Here is an 18,093-nt window from a genome sequence, read left to right as displayed (position 1 = left end):
GACTGGCCACATATTATTTGTATATATATCATATTATTATTTTTGTACTAATTTCTGGCCTATTTGGGTTTAGGCAACACCAGTAACCTCAGGTATATTTTGTTGCTAAGTGAGCTACATGTTTTTTCTGTCCATTTGTTACATGTTGTAAACTTCTCACTGATGTGATTGGTGATGGTCTTGTAGCCCATTCCAGCCTTGTGTAGATCTACAGTCCGGACCCTGACATCCTTAGACTGCTCTTTGGTCTTGGCCATGGTGGAGAGTTTGGAATCTGATTGATTCTGGGGACAGGTGTCTATTATACAGGTAACAAGCTGAGATTAGAAGCACTCCCTTTAAGAGAGTGCTCCTAATCTCAGCTCATACTTGTATAAGACACTCCTAGGAGCCAGAAATGTTGGTGATTGACAGGGAATTGAATATTTATACAAATACATTCATAATTTATTTGAAATGCATTTTGTGTACCTTTGTTGTTATTCTGTCTTTCACTGTACAAATATCTATCTATCTATCTATCTATCTATCATCTATCTCATATCTATCTCATATCTATCTATCTCATATCTATCTCATATCTATCTATCTCATATCTATCTATCTATCTATCTATCTCATATCTATCTATCTATCTATCTATCTATCTCATATCTATCTATCTCATATCTATCTCATATCTATCTCATATCTATCTCATATCTATCTATCTATCTCATATCTATCTATCTCATATCTATCTATCTATCTATCTCATATCTATCTATCTATCTCATATCTATCTATCTATCTCATATCTATCTATCTCATATCTATCTATCTATCTATCTCATATCTATCTATCTCATATCTATCTATCTCATATCTATCTCATATCTATCTCATATCTATCTCATATCTATCTCATATCTATCTATCTCATATCTATCTCATATCTATCTATCTCATATCTATCTATCTCATATCTATCTATCTATCTATCTCATATATATCTATCTATCTCATATCTATCTATCTCCTATCTATCTCATATCTATCTATCTCATATCTATCTATCTATCTCATATCTATCTCATATCTATCTCATATCTATCTCATATCTATCTCATATCTATCTATCTATCTATCTATCTCATATCTATCTCATATCTATCTATCTCATATCTATCTCATATCTATCTATCCTATCTATTTATCTATCTATCTATCTATCTATCTATCTATCTATCTATCTATCTATCTATCTATCTATCTAGTCTCTCTTTCCATTTATTGTTCTAAGAGGTTTTTGACTGATTATTCTGTTTAACTCAAAATGACAGGAAGTCCCACTGATGACTCCTTCCTAAGGTTTCACATGCGACTTCCCTGCCGGATCCAACATCTGATGGTTCCTATTATCACTTTCTTCACATAACAATTTTTTTAATGTCACATGTTTAGTAGTACTTTGGGCAAATGACTTAGTGCTCGCCTCTGGATATTGTCAGCTCTCCCCGGATACGAGCAGATGTCTGCCCATTGCGACTAATGTAGATAAATCCCATTCTGGCCGTCTGAAGGAAAATATGGTAAACGGTTTGGAATTTTAATACGGCGCAAAGTAAACGGCAATTTAAAAAGCAGCAATAAGCAATCTCCAGTGTATAGAAGAGGATAGGAATCTAAGACGAGAACATTGTCCTACTGCAGTCTCTCCTATAGGAGGGGAGAGTTGTTACATATTCTGACACTATCACCCGACCGGGTGCAAAATCAACAAATATTTCATATTTTTATCCTTTATCTGCAAATCTTTCCCTTTCATCTGCAGCTCTTTGTTTTAGAAAGAACATTAATCCGCACAGATGGCGAAGCATGGTAATCTCTGATTTTCTGTTACTATGTTACCAGATACGGAATGGAATTTTTAATGAAATGGCAGTTTTAAAGGGTTTATAGAAAACAATGCATCTTTTATTATTTTCTGCTCTTTAGACTTTTGTTTTGTTTTCTCCTATGAACATATAGGTATATATTATATATTATTTTTGCAATGTGACTTTTTTAGGGTTACATTTGTGCATTTGTTACTGGTAATAGGCATTTTTTTTTTTTTTTTATCCTTAGCTATCTGCAGAATTACTACTGTTTGTTTCAAGGACATGTAGAAAATCCAGCAAATTAAAGGGATACTCTGCTGTGAATTTTTAAATCAACTGATGCCAGAAAGTTAAAGGGGTATTCCAGGGAAAAACTTTTCTTTTATAATATCAACTGTCTCCAGAAAGTTAAACAGATTTGTAAATGACTTCTATTAAAAAAATCTTAATCCTTCCAGTACTTATCAGCTGCTGAAGTTGAGTTGTTGTTTTCTGTCTGGTGACAGTGCTCTCTGCTGACATCTCTGCTTGTCTTGGGAACTGCACAGAGTAGAAGAGGTTTGCTATGGGGATTTGCTTCTAAACTGGGCGTTTCCCGAGACAGGTGTCATCAGAGAGCACGACTCAACTTCAGCAGCTCATAAGTACTGAAAGGATGAAGATTTTTTAATAGAAGTAATTTACAAATCTGTTTAACTTTCTGGAGCCAGTTGATATATATATATATATATATATATATATAGATAGATAGATAGATAGATAGATAGATAGATAGATAGACAGACAGATAGATATATATATATATATATATATATATATATATATATATATATATATATATAAAGGTTTTTCCTGGATAACCCCTTTAAACAGATTTCTAAATGAATTCTATTGAAAAATCTTAATCCTTCAGTACTTATCAGCTGCTGTTTGCTCCACAGGAAGTTCTTTTCTTTTTGAATTTCCTTTCTGTCTGACCACAGTTCTCTCTGCTGACACCTCTGTCTTTGTCAGGAACTGTCCAGAGTAGAAGCAAATCCCCATAGCAAACCTATCCTGCTCTGGACAGTTCCTGACACGAACAGAGGTGTCAGCAGAGAGCACTGCGGTCAGACTGGAAAAAACTACACAACTTCCTTTGAAGCATACAGCAGCTGATAAGTACTGGAAGGATTACGTTTTTTTTTTATAGAAGTAATTTACAAATCTGTTTAACTTTCTGGCACCAGTTGATTTGAATAAAATTGTTTTCCACTGGAGTACCCCTTTAAGCGTAAAGCTCATTTCACACTGCATCAGCATTGTCTAGGGGGGAGTACCTGATGTATCCATCTGACTTATATCTATAATGGGTGCCACTTAGTGGCAACCATCATACATAGGGTCCTATGGTAAACATTTTTTTTATATATACATATATATATATATATATATATATATATATATATATATATACTGCTCAATATGTGTTCCAGCAACCCTGCGACATACTCCCCGAACCGAGGCCAAAATGACACACCGTCGAATATATTGGGGTCTATGGATCCAGACCTACAACACTGTGGATACATTAAGCTCCTTTTAAAGCGTACATCCAGTGATGACTTGGGTGGCAGGATATATGTTTACATTTTCATGCCACTACCTGAGCCCAAGACTTAAAGGGGAACTCCACCCCTAGACATCTTATCCCCTATCCAAAGGATAATGTATAAGATGTCTGATCGCGGGGGTCCCACGAGCACAGTGCTCTCTGCTGACATCTCTGTCCATTTTAGGAACTGTCCAGAGTAGCATATGTTTTCTATGGGGATTTTCTCCTACTCTGGACAGTTCTTAAAATGGACAGAGGTGTCAGCAGAGAGCACTGTGGTCATGATGTCAGCAGAGAGCTCTGTGTTCCACCGGAGTACCCCTTTAAGTCACATGATATCCAAGGGGAGTGGCTATGCTGCAGTGGGTGGATAGCAGGCTGGGAAGGATTTACTGAAGTCATGCTATCCACTCACCTACGGCAGCATAGCCACGCCCCCTGGAGACCATGTGACTTATAACATCTAGTCTCTGGACACATGGAATGCTGGGAAAGGTCAGAGACAACAATAAAAGAAAAAGACTTAAACTACCGCACTTCTGGGTGTGGGTTCTGTGGATGAAAAGGGGCCCCCGTGGGTAATAGAAGCGCATATATATATATATATATATATATATATACACACATACAAACTGGGTTGTCTACATTAGACCATCCTTTTTGCATATATCCTATTGTAGCATATAGAGGGAATACAGTATGAAAACAGCGGTTCTGTAGGGTTGTGGAGGTCCATAGATTACGCTGACCTCTCATCATGTGATCCCCTCAGATGAATAGCCGTCGCCCTCCGTAATAACCCGCGTACATTAAATTCATCAAATATTTACTAGCAAGAAAATCCAGTAATGTGTTTTGGCAAGGCTAGTGATGTTATGTGGGATGACTACGTGATGAGGGAAATATACACCGTACCATCGATAACCTTCTTACAAAACCACTTGTCAAGGACTGGGACATATGAGGAATGAGGACAGTCGGTTCTTGAAGGTGATGGGTTAAAGGGGTACTCCGCCCCTAGACATCTTATCCTCTATCCAAAGGATAGGGGATAAGATGACCGATTGCGGGGGTCCCGCCGCTGGTGATACCTGCGATTTTGCTGCGGCACCCCAGACTTTCGGTGCACAGAGCGAACTTCGCTCCGTGCCGGATGACTGGCAATGCGGGGCGGAGGCTTGTGACATCACGGCCACACCCCACTCGTGATGTCACGCCACACCCCGTTCGTGATGTCACAACCACACCCCCTCAATGCAAATCTATGAGAGGGGGCGTGATGGCAGTCACGCCCCCTCCCATAGATTTGCATTGAGGGGGCGTGGCCGTGACATCACGAGCCTCCGGCGCTGCGCCCAACGCTCTAAACAAACGCCGGGTACAGCGGCAGGACCCTTGCAATCAGATGTCATATCCCCTAGGGGAGGAGTACCGGTACTCTGAGTGGCACTACCAAAATGTTGGATCAGCCATGCCGGAAACAATGGTTCGCCAATGTTGCTCTGGCCTTCACAATCACCAGATCTAAATCCCTGCCTCTTCATGCTGTGGGGCTACAACAAGGACTTTCCCAATCCACAGGATCTGAGGGACCTAGGACAACGCATGACTGAAACAGTGAGGTCCATAATCCGGGATATGCTGGCCTAATCTGGACAGAAATGGATGGCCACCCAGACATCTATCGTGTCACCAATGGAAATCAATATGAACATTTGTGTTGTATAGATGAATCTCGTATACACACCGGGGGGGAGATTTATCAAAACCTGTGCTGAGGAAACGTTGACCAGTTGCCCATAGCAACCAGTCAGATCACTGCTTTCATTTTGCATAGAGATTTATCAGAACCCGTCCACAGGAAAAGTTGCTGAGTTGCCCATAGCAACCAATCGGATCACTACTTTCATTTTCCAGAGGCCTTTTCAAAAGTGAAAGTAGTGATCTGATTGGTTGCTATGGGCAACTCAGCATCTTTTCCTCTGGACAGGTTCTGATAAATCTCTATGCAAAATGAAAGAAGCGATCTGATTGGTTGCTATGGGCAATTCCTCACGGTAATACATTTGTGTTTTGTTTTCTTGGTCATGAATATGAGGCTATAAAGCTGGGTTGACGTCACGTTTTTACCAATACGGGAGCGCATACGGCTTGGGGGGAGCTAAAACCTTGCGCCCCCGTATCCCTGCCGTATGCCGCCCGTATGTAATTCATTTCAATGAGCCGACCCGAGTGAAACGCTGACTCCGGTCGGCTAATTTTTTGCCCCGTATGCGGTTTTCCACCGGACCTAAAATCGTGGTCGACTACGGAAAACCACATACAAGGCAAAAACGAGCCGACCGGAGTCAGCGTTTCACTCCGGTCGGCTCACTGAAATGAATTACATACGGGCGGCATACGGCAGGGATACGGGGGCGCAAGGTTTTAGCTCCCCCCAAGCCGTATGCTCTCCCGTATTGGTAAAAACGTGATGTCAACCCAACCTAACTTTGGACCATCCTTTTGGAATCGCCCCGTATTATTTCTGTACAAGTTGGTACGAAAAGACGATTTCTTACCTTCCGTCCACCGGTGTTGATGCGCAGCGATGTTAGGAAAGGGTCAAATATCATATGGCTGGTTTCTATGTTGATAGGCGACTGCCTCTTCCCGACTGCGCACAGATTCCAGGCTGAGTTTACCAGTCCCCAAAAAGAAGGCACTGTAATAGAAGAACAATACTACGAGTATAAGTTGTGTACAAAACAAAACCAGTATGTACATGATATGGTCATAGGAGGCTCTAGACATTGTAAGGCCTTAGGCGAAACTCAACCGCAAGGCCCTCCCTGACGAGATGTTGTAATGTAGTGTGGGTGGGCAGCACCTTGGGCACTCCACACCGGGACCATGAAAGGAGATGTGTCGATCCCAGCACGAAACGGCCGCCGACATGCCCCCTCCAAGTATCTCTATGGGACAGCCAGATATTTACGAGCCCTGTACCCCATGCAATCAGGCACTTTCCCCTATCTACTTTACTGCTTTTACTCCTTTAAATACCGTTCCTCCTCTCACGCTTACAGATCACTCCTATCCCCCCTTAATTTAACTCTTCCTCATCTCTTATAAAGCCCCCCTCCCCACCTTACCCCATTTAGACCATTTTTCTTTCCCCACTGTTATTCTGCTCCCTTTTACATTCCTGCCATCTCTGCCTTCTCTTCTTACTGCCCTGCTGTGGGCTCTCCCGCTATGTGTGTGGTGACTAGGTGGTGCAGGTAATAGTGTAGGGTATGTTGGAATTAACCCTATGTTGTCGTGACGCCAGGGTGACGTTTCCTTAGATAAATGGTCCTACCGCAAACCGTCCCAGAAACGGTAGGGAGAAATAATTGAATGTCCACAGCAGATATTTGATGAAACCGGAATAGACTTTACCGCATATTTTATGCAACTGCAGATAAAAGAACAGTCTTTATATAGAGGACCGTAGTTCAGGATCCTTACAGGTTTGCTGGGACTTCTGAATGCAATGAGCTTTGGTTTGCTAGCCACTGTGCTACTGATTGAAGCTAATTGAGTTGCAGTAGTCACACAGGATTTTAGTAGTTTTGAGCTGGATAACTCACGTTTTAGTGGCTGCGGAAGATAAGGCTTCAGGCCTAGCTTGAATTGATGATGAGATATGAGTTGTGCTTTCTGTGATAGTCTGGAACTAAAGAGCAGGAGCCAAGAGAGGGAATCTAGTGGCAGCAGCCCCTTATAAACTAAGGGGGAGGGACAAAGCTCATTGGTCAGCAGAACCTGTCAGTCCTGACCTCTGAAACTCTGGGTATATCACATGACCCAAAGGTCCTTAAACCATAGCATAACATAACATAAATTAAAGGCACGCGACCTCTAAGGTCCTATACAGAGGTATCCTATCTGAATTAAATATATAAATATATACATTGCATATTAACATATTGAGAGGCGAGTCGCCTCTCAATATGTTTATATGCAATGTATATATTTATATATTTAATTCAGATAGGATACCTCTGTATAGGACCTTAGAGGTCGCGTGCCTAGGCGACTAGAGGTTAGCCCTTCAGGAGAGCCCATAAGCGGGACGCTGGCTGAGGGGATTCCAGACAAAAGGGACAGGACATGCCAATATGGAGGGACTCTGGCTGAGGGGACTCCAGACAAAAGGGACAGGACACGCCCTGTACCGGGACACCACACAAGACTGGGAGGAGAATCAGCGGCAGTGCTAAAGTACAGGATGTACTTTATCAGAGGGGTGGCGAGCTAGGCAGCTGCGAGGCCCTTGCCAGTGCGAGGCCTTAGGCGGCCGCCTAACTTGCCTAATGGTAGAGCCGCCTCTGGATATGATAAAATTTGCCAAAGGGGCAAATGAATATCAAGTACTACCCATGACATCTCCAGCCCCTCTTCTTAGTTTGAGTTAACATTTTATACTAGGCTTTTTAACCCGTTTCGGAGAGTCAGAGAGGCCCCTTTTGCCCCGGGTCACAATGCCTCTCTCTACTTACATCACACCTGATCCTCCCGGTGATTGACAGACTGGGCGTGCCTGCCCATCCCTGTATGGTGTGCCAGTGCGTGCACTGTCAATGTTTATTACCGCGCATGCGCAGTGAGTATGTTGTTGAGAAACACTAGCAGATTCACTGTGCATGTGCTGTAATGAACATTGACAATATGATAGGGGATAAGATGTTTGATCGCGGGGGTCCCTGCGGCTTCACATTATGTTCAGAACATTTGCTTCGGACACCCGTGGTTGGGGTGTCGTGCCACAACCCCTCCATTCATGTCTATGGGAGGGGGCGTGACAGCTGTAACACCCCCTCCCATAGACATGAATGGAGGGGGCGTGGCATAACATCACCACCACAGCCACCCAAAGCCAGTGTTCTGAACATAATGTGAGGCCGCAGGGACCCCCGTGATCAAACATCTTATCCCCTATCCTTTGGATAAAGGATAAGATGTCTAGGGGCGAAGTACCCCGTTAACAATGGCCGATAGCGATATTTTTTATTTTTTTTGTTGGTATATATTGGTATATATACATATATATATATATATATATATATATATATATATATATATATATATATATATATATATCTTTTTCTCTATAAGGCCCTACTGCACCCTTTTTGAGAAGCAGGGCAAACACCCTGAAAAGATAAGGAACTTTGTGTCCACACATGACTAGGACACATTGGAACCAAACAACAAGAGGGACTTACACAGAAACAGTATTAGAAAGTGGTGTACTCATGTATAATATAGTGAAAACCCCCTTTAAAGGGGTTATCCAGAAAAAAAAAACATTTAAAAAAATATTTTTTAGATGCCAACTGGCTCCAGAAAGTTAAACAGATTTGTGAATTACTTCTATAAAAAAAAATTTAAAAAAAATCTTAATCCTTTCAGTACTTATGAGCTGCTGAAGTTGAGTTGTTCTTTTCTGTCTAAGTGCTCTCTGATGACACCTGTCTCGGGAACCGCCCAGAGTAGAAGCAAATCCCCATAGTAAACCTCTTCTACTCTGTGCAGTTCCCGAGACAAGCAGGGAGGTCAGCAGAGAGCACTGTTGCCAGACAGAATAGAACAACTCAACTTCAGCAGCTGATAATTATTGGAAGGATTAAGATTTTTTTTAATAGAAGTAATTTACAAATCCGTTTAACTTTCTGGAGCCAATTGAGATATATATATAAAATATTTTTTTATGGAATACCCCTTTAATGTTTCGACTGTAAAATAATTTTCAAAAGAATCAGCGCCTGGAATGTACTTAGATGGGGTTGACGTAAAATAGCAAGTGGTCACGTACATGTTGATCAAAGACTATAAAAACTCAGATTGTATTTAACTTCCACGCTCGTTTTGTACTTTTTCTAAGCCGCCATAGCTCCCTTTTTTCGGATACACCAACCAGTCATCTTCTCCCTTTGAAGTGGCGCTAATCACAATGGATAATCCCACTTTAGGGGAACAATGGGAAGAACTTCCGAGCAGAATACTGTATCTCCTGGTCAGACAGATCTGGGCCAAAGCAACGCTTGTAGAGTCGTCATTATTTTCATTGGAAATAGACATTTCGGAAATGTGTGTGCGCCGACTAGTCACACTGTGCGTTGTCCTCGGTCACTGTCATAAGAAAGACCGGCCTGCCAGGAACGCCATGGTGAGTAAACCATAAGAATAGCAATCTCGTACTGGATGAACGCCCATGCCATTGAAGGGGCACCACAGTTAGAAATGTACTTGTTTGGTAAAGCAAAGCATATTAAAGGGGTACTCCGCCTCTAGACATCCAAAGGATAGGGGATAAGATGGCGGCAGGACCCTCGCGATCTCTCTGCTGCACCCGGCATTCATTTAGAGCGTCGGGTGCAGCACCGGAGGCTCGGGATGTCACATCCGCGGGCCGCTCGTGACATCACGGCCACGCCCCCTCAATGCAAGTCTATGGGAGGGGGCGTGACGGCAGTCACGCCCCCTCCCATAGACTTGCATTTAGGGGGCGTGGCCGTGACATGACGAGCGGGGCGTGACTGTGATGTCACAAACCTCTGCCCCGCATCGCCAGTCATCCGGCACGAGCGAAGTTCGCTCCGTGCACCGGTTGTCTGGGGTGCCGCATCCGAGATTGCCGTGGTCCCCAGTGGCGGGACCCCCGCGATCAGACATCTTTGGATAACAAAAAAATAGTGTTTAGGCTTCTGTCTTCTTTTCATTCTACTAATCACATTAGTGATCCCACCCCCCCACACATTGTACTCACTTAGCTAAAATATTTAAAGGGGTACTCCCGTGGAAAACTTTTTTTTTTCTTAAATCAACTGGTGCCAGAAAGTTAAACAGATTTGTAAATCACTTCTATTAAAAAAATCTTAATCCTTCCAGTACTTTTTAGAGGCTGTATACTAAAGAGAAATCCCCAAAAAAAGAAATGCATTTCCTCTGATGTCATGACCACAGTGCTCTCTGCTGACCTCTGCTGTCCATTTTAGGAACGGTCCAGAGAAGCACATGTTTGTTATGGGGATTTTCTTCTGCTCTGGACAGTCCCTAAAATGGACAGCAGAGGTCAGCAGAGAGCACTGTGGTCATGACATCAGAGGAAATGCATTTCTTTTTTGGATTTCTCTTTAGTATATAGCCCCTAAAAAGTACTGGAAGGATTAAGATTTTTTAATAGAAGTAATTTACTAATCTGTTTAACTTTCTGGCACCAGTTGATAAAAAAAAAAAAAAAAAAGTTTTCCATGGGAGTACCCCTTTAACCTCTCCCCTTCTCCAAAAAACATGCTACTATAATCCCATTAACAGGGTTTTCCAGTTTGATTAAATAGTACCTGTCATAATCTTGTTAAATTTTCACTGCCCCCAGTTCACTGCCCCCATCATGGTAAACCCCCCCCCCCCCCCGCCTTTATTTTTATTATTATTTTGTTAGTTTTCTACCTTGATATTGCTCTGTATTTTCTGCTCAGTCTCAGTCAGATTCACAGACTGTGAAGGGGCGTTCCTCATCATCTGAAGCCATACAGGGGAGAACTTCCGCCCTCACTCTGCTACACACAGCCCACAGCAGTTCAGTGTGAGATGAGCTATGATTGGCTAAGGCTTCACCCCCCCCCCCCTCCCCTCAGCACTCCAGACTACATTTCCTGTAAATAAACCCTATTTTCCCATATACTTAAAGGGGTTATCCAGGAAAAAACTTTTTCTTATATATCAACTGGCTCCAGAAAGTTAAACAGATTTGTAAATTACTTCTATAAAAAAATCTTAATCCTTTCAGTACTTATGAGCTTCTGAAGTTAAGGTTGTTCTTTTCTGTCTGATGACACGTGTCTCGGGAAACGCCCAGTTTAGAAGCAAATCCCCATAGCAAACCTCTTCTAAACTGGGCGTTTCCCGAGACACGTGTCATCAGACAGAAAAGAACAACCTTAACTTCAGAAGCTCATAAGTACTGAAAGGATTAAGATTTTTTTTATAGAAGTAATTTACAAATCTGTTTAACTTTCTGGAGCCAGTTGATATATATATATATATATATATAAGAGTTTTTTTTCCTGGATAACCCCTTTAATTAAAAATCCCATAAGCTTTATGAGTATTTGAAAACTACACTCTATTTAAAAACAATAGCGCTGAGTACCCCTTGTCACTTTTCTTTAGTTAATGGGTAGACAGCTCTCTAACCTCAAATTAAGTTATAGTATCTAGTGCAGTGTTTCCCAACCAGTGTGCCTCCAGCTGTTGCAAAACCACAACTTCCAGCATGCCCGGACAGCCAAAGGCTGTCTGGGCATGCTGGGAGTTGTAGTTTTGCAACAGCTGGAGGCACACTGGTTGGGAAACACTGATCTAGTGTACTGTCTGAGTATGCCTGCAGGTCATACTCAATCACTGTACTGAGCTCGGCCCCAGGATAGTTTAAAACCTACTACTCTGCCCCCCTCGACATGTTTCGTTACATCATTAGCTTTATCAAGAGGTAGCGGCCATGGCTGGAGCGTTTAGTTTTCAAATATTAAAGGGGTTATCCAGGAAAAAAAAATTTTATATATCAACTGGCTCCAGAAAGTTAAACAGATTTGCAAATTACTTCTATTAAAAAAATCTTAATCCTTTCAGTACTTATGAGCTTCTGAATTTAAGGTTGTTCTTTTCTCTCTAAATCCTCTCTGATGACACGTGTCTCAGGAACCGCCCAGTTTAGAAGCAAATCCCTATAGCAAACCTCTTCTAAACTGGGCGGTTCCCGAGACAGGTGTCATCAGAGAGCACTTAGACAGAAAAGAACAACCTTAACTTCAGCAGCTCATAAGTACTGAAAGGATTAAGATTTTTTTTTTATAGAAGTCATTTACTAATCTGTTTAACTTTCTGGAGCCAGTTGAGATATATATATATATATATATATATATATATATATATATATAGATATATATATTTTAAAAAAAATTTTTTTCCTGGATAACCCCTTTAATAAAGCTTATGGGATTTTTAATTAAGTATATGGGAAAACAGGGTCTATTTGGATTACCCCTAGGGGAATCTATAGGACATACATTGAATATACTGGTCTCGACCAGGTATGGTAAGTGTTTGATCGCTGTCCCAGCAGTCGCACCCCCCACAATCTCCGGAATGGGCCCAGTCTCTCCCCGATGAGTGCCCTGGCCCCCACCTTCCAAGATGGACTGGTCAGAACACCGTAGCCAGTGTTTGACTGAGAAGCCAGGGCTCAAGTCCTGCAGGAACGTGTGGGAACTGAGATCCTGCACTTTTTTTTTTTAAGCTGGAACACCATTTCCATTAGCAAGACCAGTCCTTGAGTGGGAATCTTGGGTGAGTTCCCTTACTTTTTTTTTCCAGGACTTCACCCCTGTGAGAAGCCCGTCATTGCCAAGACTAGTACAGTGGTCCCTCAAGTTACAATATTAATTGGTTCTGGGACGACCATTGTATGTTGAGATCAGAACTCTAAAGCCCCAAAATGTCATCCAAAAATAGGAAAAAGTGAAGATTAAAGAAAAATAAGTAGATAACTAATATAGATAAAGCAAATCCTTACATAGAAAAGTAATAAAGATCTGCTGGGAGCTGTAATCACTGTCTATTTCAGTGTTTCCCAAGCAGGGAGCCTCCAGCTGTTGCAAAACTACAATTCCCAGCATGCCCGGACAGCCGTTGGCTGTCCAGGCATGCTGGGAGTTGTAGTTTTGCAACAGCTGGGGGCACCCTGCTTGGGAAACACTGGTCTATGTAGAGGACAGGAGCTTCTTCAGGGTCCTGTACAGTACACAGTGTCCTAAAATAGTAACATGGAGTCACCCTCACCTGGTGTCCAAAGGAGCAGCTAACCCTGGGGAAGGGAAAAGAGTACAGGACATGTAATACCTCCCTGTACTGTAGGGGGCGCTACCAGACACCAGTCAGTGCATGTACTTCAGTAATACAGGTAAAGAGTACAGAACACGTAATACCTCCCTGTACTGTAGGGGGCGCTACCAGACACCAGTCAGTGCATGTACTTCAGTAATACAGGTAAAGAGTACAGAACACGTAATACCTCCCTGTACTGTAGGGGGCGCTACCAGACACCAGTCAGTGCATGTACTTCAGTAATACAGGTAAAGAGTACAGAACACGTAATACCTCCCTGTACTGTAGGGGGCGCTACCAGACACCAGTCAGTGCATACACTTCAGTAATACAGGTAAAGAGTAGTACAGAACATGTAATACCTCCCTGTACTATAGGGGGTGCTACCAGACACCAGTCAGTGCATACACTTCAGTAATACAGGTAAAGAGTAGTACAGAACATGTAATACCTCCCTGTACTATAGGGGGTGCTACCAGACACCAGTCAGTGCATACACTTCAGTAATACAGGTAAAGAGTACAGAACATGTAATACCTCCCTGTACTGTAGGGGGCGCTACCAGACACCAGTCAGTGCATACACTTCAGTAATACAGGTAAAGAGTACAGAACATGTGATACCTCCCTGTACTGTAGGGGGCACTACCAGACACCAGTCAGTGCATACACTTCAGTAATACAGGTAAAGAGTACAGAACATGTAATACCTCCCTGTACTGTAGGGGGCGCTACCAGACACCAGTCAGTGCATACACTTCAGTAATACAGGTAAAGAGTACAGAACATGTAATACCTCCCTGTACTGTAGGGGCACTACCAGACACCAGTCAGTGCATACACTTCAGTAATACAGGTAAAGAGGAGTACAGAACATGTAATACCTCCCTGTACTGTAGGGGGCGCTATCAGACACCAGTCAGTGCATACACTTCAGTAATACAGGTAAAGAGTACAGAACATGTAATACCTCCCTGTACTGTAGGGGGCACTACCAGACACCAGTCAGTGCATACACTTCGGTAATACAGGTAAAGAGTACAGAACATGTAATACCTCCCTGTACTGTAGGAGGCGCTACCAGACACCAGTCAGTGCATACACTTCAGTAATACAGGTAAAGAGTACAGAACATGTAATACCTCCCTGTACTGTAGTGGGCGCTACCAGACATCAGTCAGTGCATACACTTCAGTAATACAGGGGTTTTACCTGTATAATGCCCATTCTGATTGGTCAGTTCTTCCAGCCATTGACACGTTTCTCAGATCTGGACTGTCTGTACGTTGAATGTTGAGTCTGGTTTCAGCTTACAATGGTCCAGAAAAGACCATTGTATGTTGAAACTATTGTATGTTGAGGCCATTGTAAGTTGAGGGATCACTGTACATCTCTGAAGGTGGGGGCCGCTCAGTGGGGAGAGACGGCGCCCCCGTCCTGGAGATTGTGGGGTGGGGGGCGGGGGAGGGGTTAGAGGGTGCGACTGCTTTGAGCAGTTTTGGAGTAGATGCCTTATTTCCGTGTTAGGATTAGATGTTTAGTTAGAGGAGCAGAGAATGAAGTCCGTCCCTTCACCTCTATTTCTCATCACATCTCCCATTGCGGGGAACGTCTCACCCTGCCTGGCAGCTGCTCATTTCGCCTCTCGCTCATTGACATTCATTCTCAGAGTGATCTGTCTTAGCCCAACAATTGGCGACACATTAATTTGGGAATTTTCAACTCTCTTGCTCATTCTAATAGATTCAATTCTGAATACTGTGATGGAGCTTTTACTTAAGCCTCAACCATGGAGTGGAACTCCCAAACTTCAAATTTATTTAAAGAAAATTTAAAGTGAAAGCAGGCCGAATTTCTTTCCCCCTACATATGCTACGATTACTGGGTATACTTGTTCCCTTAAAGGGGTACTCTGGTGGAAAACATATCTTTTTTTTGGCGCCAGAAAGTTAAATAGATTCGTAAATGACTTCTATTAAAAAATCTTTAATCTTCCAGTACTTATTAGCTGCTGTATACTACAGAGGAAATTCTTTTCTTTTTGAATTTCTTTTTTTGTCTTGTCCACAGTGCTCTCTGCTGACACCTGATGCCCGTATCAGGAACTGTCCGGAGCAGGAGAAAATTCCCCATAGCAAACCTATGCTGCTCTGGACAGTTCCTGACACAGACAGAGGTGTCAGCAGAGAGCACTGTGGACAAGACAAAAAAAGAAATTCAAAAAGAAAATAATTTCCTCTACCATACAGCTGCTAAAAAGTACTGGAAGGGTAAAGATTTTTTTAATATAAGTCATTTACAAATCTGTTTAACTTTCTGACACCAGTTTATAAAAAAAAAAAAAAAAGGTTTTCCACCGGAGTACCCCTTTAAGATTGTTTAATAGAAGTAATTTACAAATCTGTATAACTTTCTGGCAGCAGTTGATTTGAAAAAAATAAATAAATAAATACATTTCCACCGGAGTACCCCTTTAAACTAGTATCTCAGACTTACTAATGCAATGGACAACCTGTAATCTAATTTAGAGCATTTTCCCCCAGCATTCCCTGGAGTATTGTCAAGGCTGCTCCGGAGTATAATTCGGGCTGTATGTTATGTGTAGAAGAAATTAGACCCCAATCACTTTTAGATGTATTATGTATTTCTATCTATGGTAAAATATCAGTGTATGTATAGTCTTGGGGCGTAAAGTGACAAACATCAATCACGTTTGCCGATTCAGCACTATTTGCTGTCTGCAGACGATGCCTATATCCAATGTGTGTTCTCCAGAAGCAATAAAAAAGTTGAACGTTATCCAGCAAAGCAATAGACTGTAATGTCTTCATGCATCGTTCCGGGCCTGAAACCTAATATCCTTATGCATTAGCCTCTAAATGAGTTTGACTGAGCAAAGTAACTGGGCACCTACAAAAATGACAAAACAGAGGTAAAATAAAGGAAAGGAGGGGAGTTACGGTAACAAGGTACTTTAGGTAAGTAGTTGTCTTCTGTTATTTTTACTGCTTGGCATCTGTACCAGCGGAAGAGGTTAAAGGGGTACTCCACCCCTAGCCATCTTATCCCCTATCGCAGGGGTCCCGCTGGCAAACCCCATAGGCTTGGATTGAGGGGGCGGAACATGACGACACACAGGGTGGAGCCTTGACGTCACAACGCTCTGGCCCCGTCATCGACAGTAATCAGACCCAGAGATAACACACTCCAGGGACTGATTATAAACGGGGTGCGTCGTGCAAGATCACGGGGGTCCCCAGCGGCGGGAGCCCAGTGATCAGGCATCTTATCCCCTATCCTTTGCATAGGAGATAAGATGTCTAAGCACCGGAGTACCCCTTTAAAGGGGTACTCCGCCCCTAGACATCTTATCCCCTATCCAAAGGGTAGGGGATAAGATGTCTGATCGCAGGGTCCTGCCGCTGGAGACCCCTGCCATCTCGGCTGCGCCACCCCAGACATCCGGTGCACGGAGCGAACTTCAGATGACTGGCTATGTGTGGAGGAAGCTCTTGACATCACGGTCACACCCGCTCTATGCAAGTCTATAGGAAGGGAAGTGATGGCCAATGGATAGGGGATAAGATGTCTGATCGTGGGGGTCCCACTGCTGGAGACCCCCACCATCCTGGCTGTGGCACCCCAGTCATCTGGCACGGAGCGAACAAAGCCCCGTGCCAGATGACTGATGATGTGGGGCGGAGACCCGTGATATCACGGTCACGCCCCACTTGTGATGTCACGGCCATGCCCCCTCAATGCAAGTCTATGGGAGGGGGAGTGAGGGCCAAAGGATAGGGGATAAGATGTATGATTGCAGGGGTCCCGCCGCTGGGGACCCCCGTGATCTTGGTGCATCTCTCGGTATTCTGTGCCGGTGCATTGCCGTGGAATGAGATTTGCCATAGAATGAGATGGTCCGCCTCCATCACATCCTATTGGCTCTCTCTTGTCACGTGACATATTTAAACGTCACGCATCGATGCGCACAGCAGTGTCAGTTTGGCTATCACAGGGAGAGGATCTCCTCTCACTGTGATAGCTGAAGCTGTACGGAGCTCTCATGGCCTCTGTGGCCCGACAGAAGTTCACACATGTACGCAGCTCATACGGCTGTCTCATATACATTTACTGTTGATCCACAGCGCTATCGGGATCCCGATGCCCGATGGCGCTGTCATCAGGATCCCCACGCCCGCAGCTCTACACCCCGTCCCCCGCAGCTGTACTCCCCGTCCCCCGCAGCTCTACTCCCCGTCCCCCGCAGCTCTACTCCCCGTCCTACGCAGCTGTACTCCCCGTCCCCCGCATCTCTACTCCCCGTCCCCCGCATCTCTACTCCCCGTCCCCCGCAGCTCTACTCCCCGTCCCCCGCATCTCTACTCCCCGTCCCCCGTATCTCTACTCCCCGTCCCCCGCATCTCTACTCCCCGTCCCCCGCAGCTCTACTCCCCGTCCCCCGCATCTCTACTCCCCGTCCCCCGCAGCTCTACTCCCCGTCCCCCGCATCTCTACTCCCCGTCCCCCGCAGCTCTACTCCCCGTCCTACGCAGCTCTACTCCCCGTCCCCTGTGAACGCTCAGGGAGCGATCCACAGCGCTATGGGGATTCCTACGCCCGATGGCGCTGTCATCAGTGTGTGTCCCCGCGAGCGCCCCATGCCCGCAGCTCTACTCCCCGTCCCTCCGTAGCTCTACTCCCCGTCCCGTTAACGCTCAGGGAG

At 43.8% G+C, this 18,093-nt stretch overlaps 2 protein-coding genes across 2 annotated transcripts in view; one reads left to right on the top strand and one right to left on the bottom strand.

The window, feature by feature from the left end:
- Positions 1–18,093, bottom strand: part of CA10 (carbonic anhydrase 10) — a 197,536-nt gene that overhangs the window by 62,587 nt on the left and 116,856 nt on the right. Inside the window, exon 4 of the mRNA XM_056550620.1 lies at positions 6,018–6,160. Within this exon, the coding sequence (XP_056406595.1) occupies positions 6,018–6,160 (143 nt within the window). The remainder of the gene's footprint in view (positions 1–6,017; positions 6,161–18,093) is intronic.
- The window catches only part of UTP18 (UTP18 small subunit processome component), a 173,647-nt gene that overhangs the window by 101,922 nt on the left and 53,632 nt on the right, over positions 1–18,093 (top strand). The gene's annotated exons all lie outside the window — the stretch shown is intronic.

This window comes from Hyla sarda, chromosome 13 (assembly GCF_029499605.1).
Source record: "Hyla sarda isolate aHylSar1 chromosome 13, aHylSar1.hap1, whole genome shotgun sequence".
In the NCBI taxonomy this organism is placed as follows: domain Eukaryota; kingdom Metazoa; phylum Chordata; class Amphibia; order Anura; family Hylidae; genus Hyla; species Hyla sarda.
Note: the sequence above shows the minus strand (reverse complement) of the source record. Positions and strands in the feature narration are given on the sequence as shown.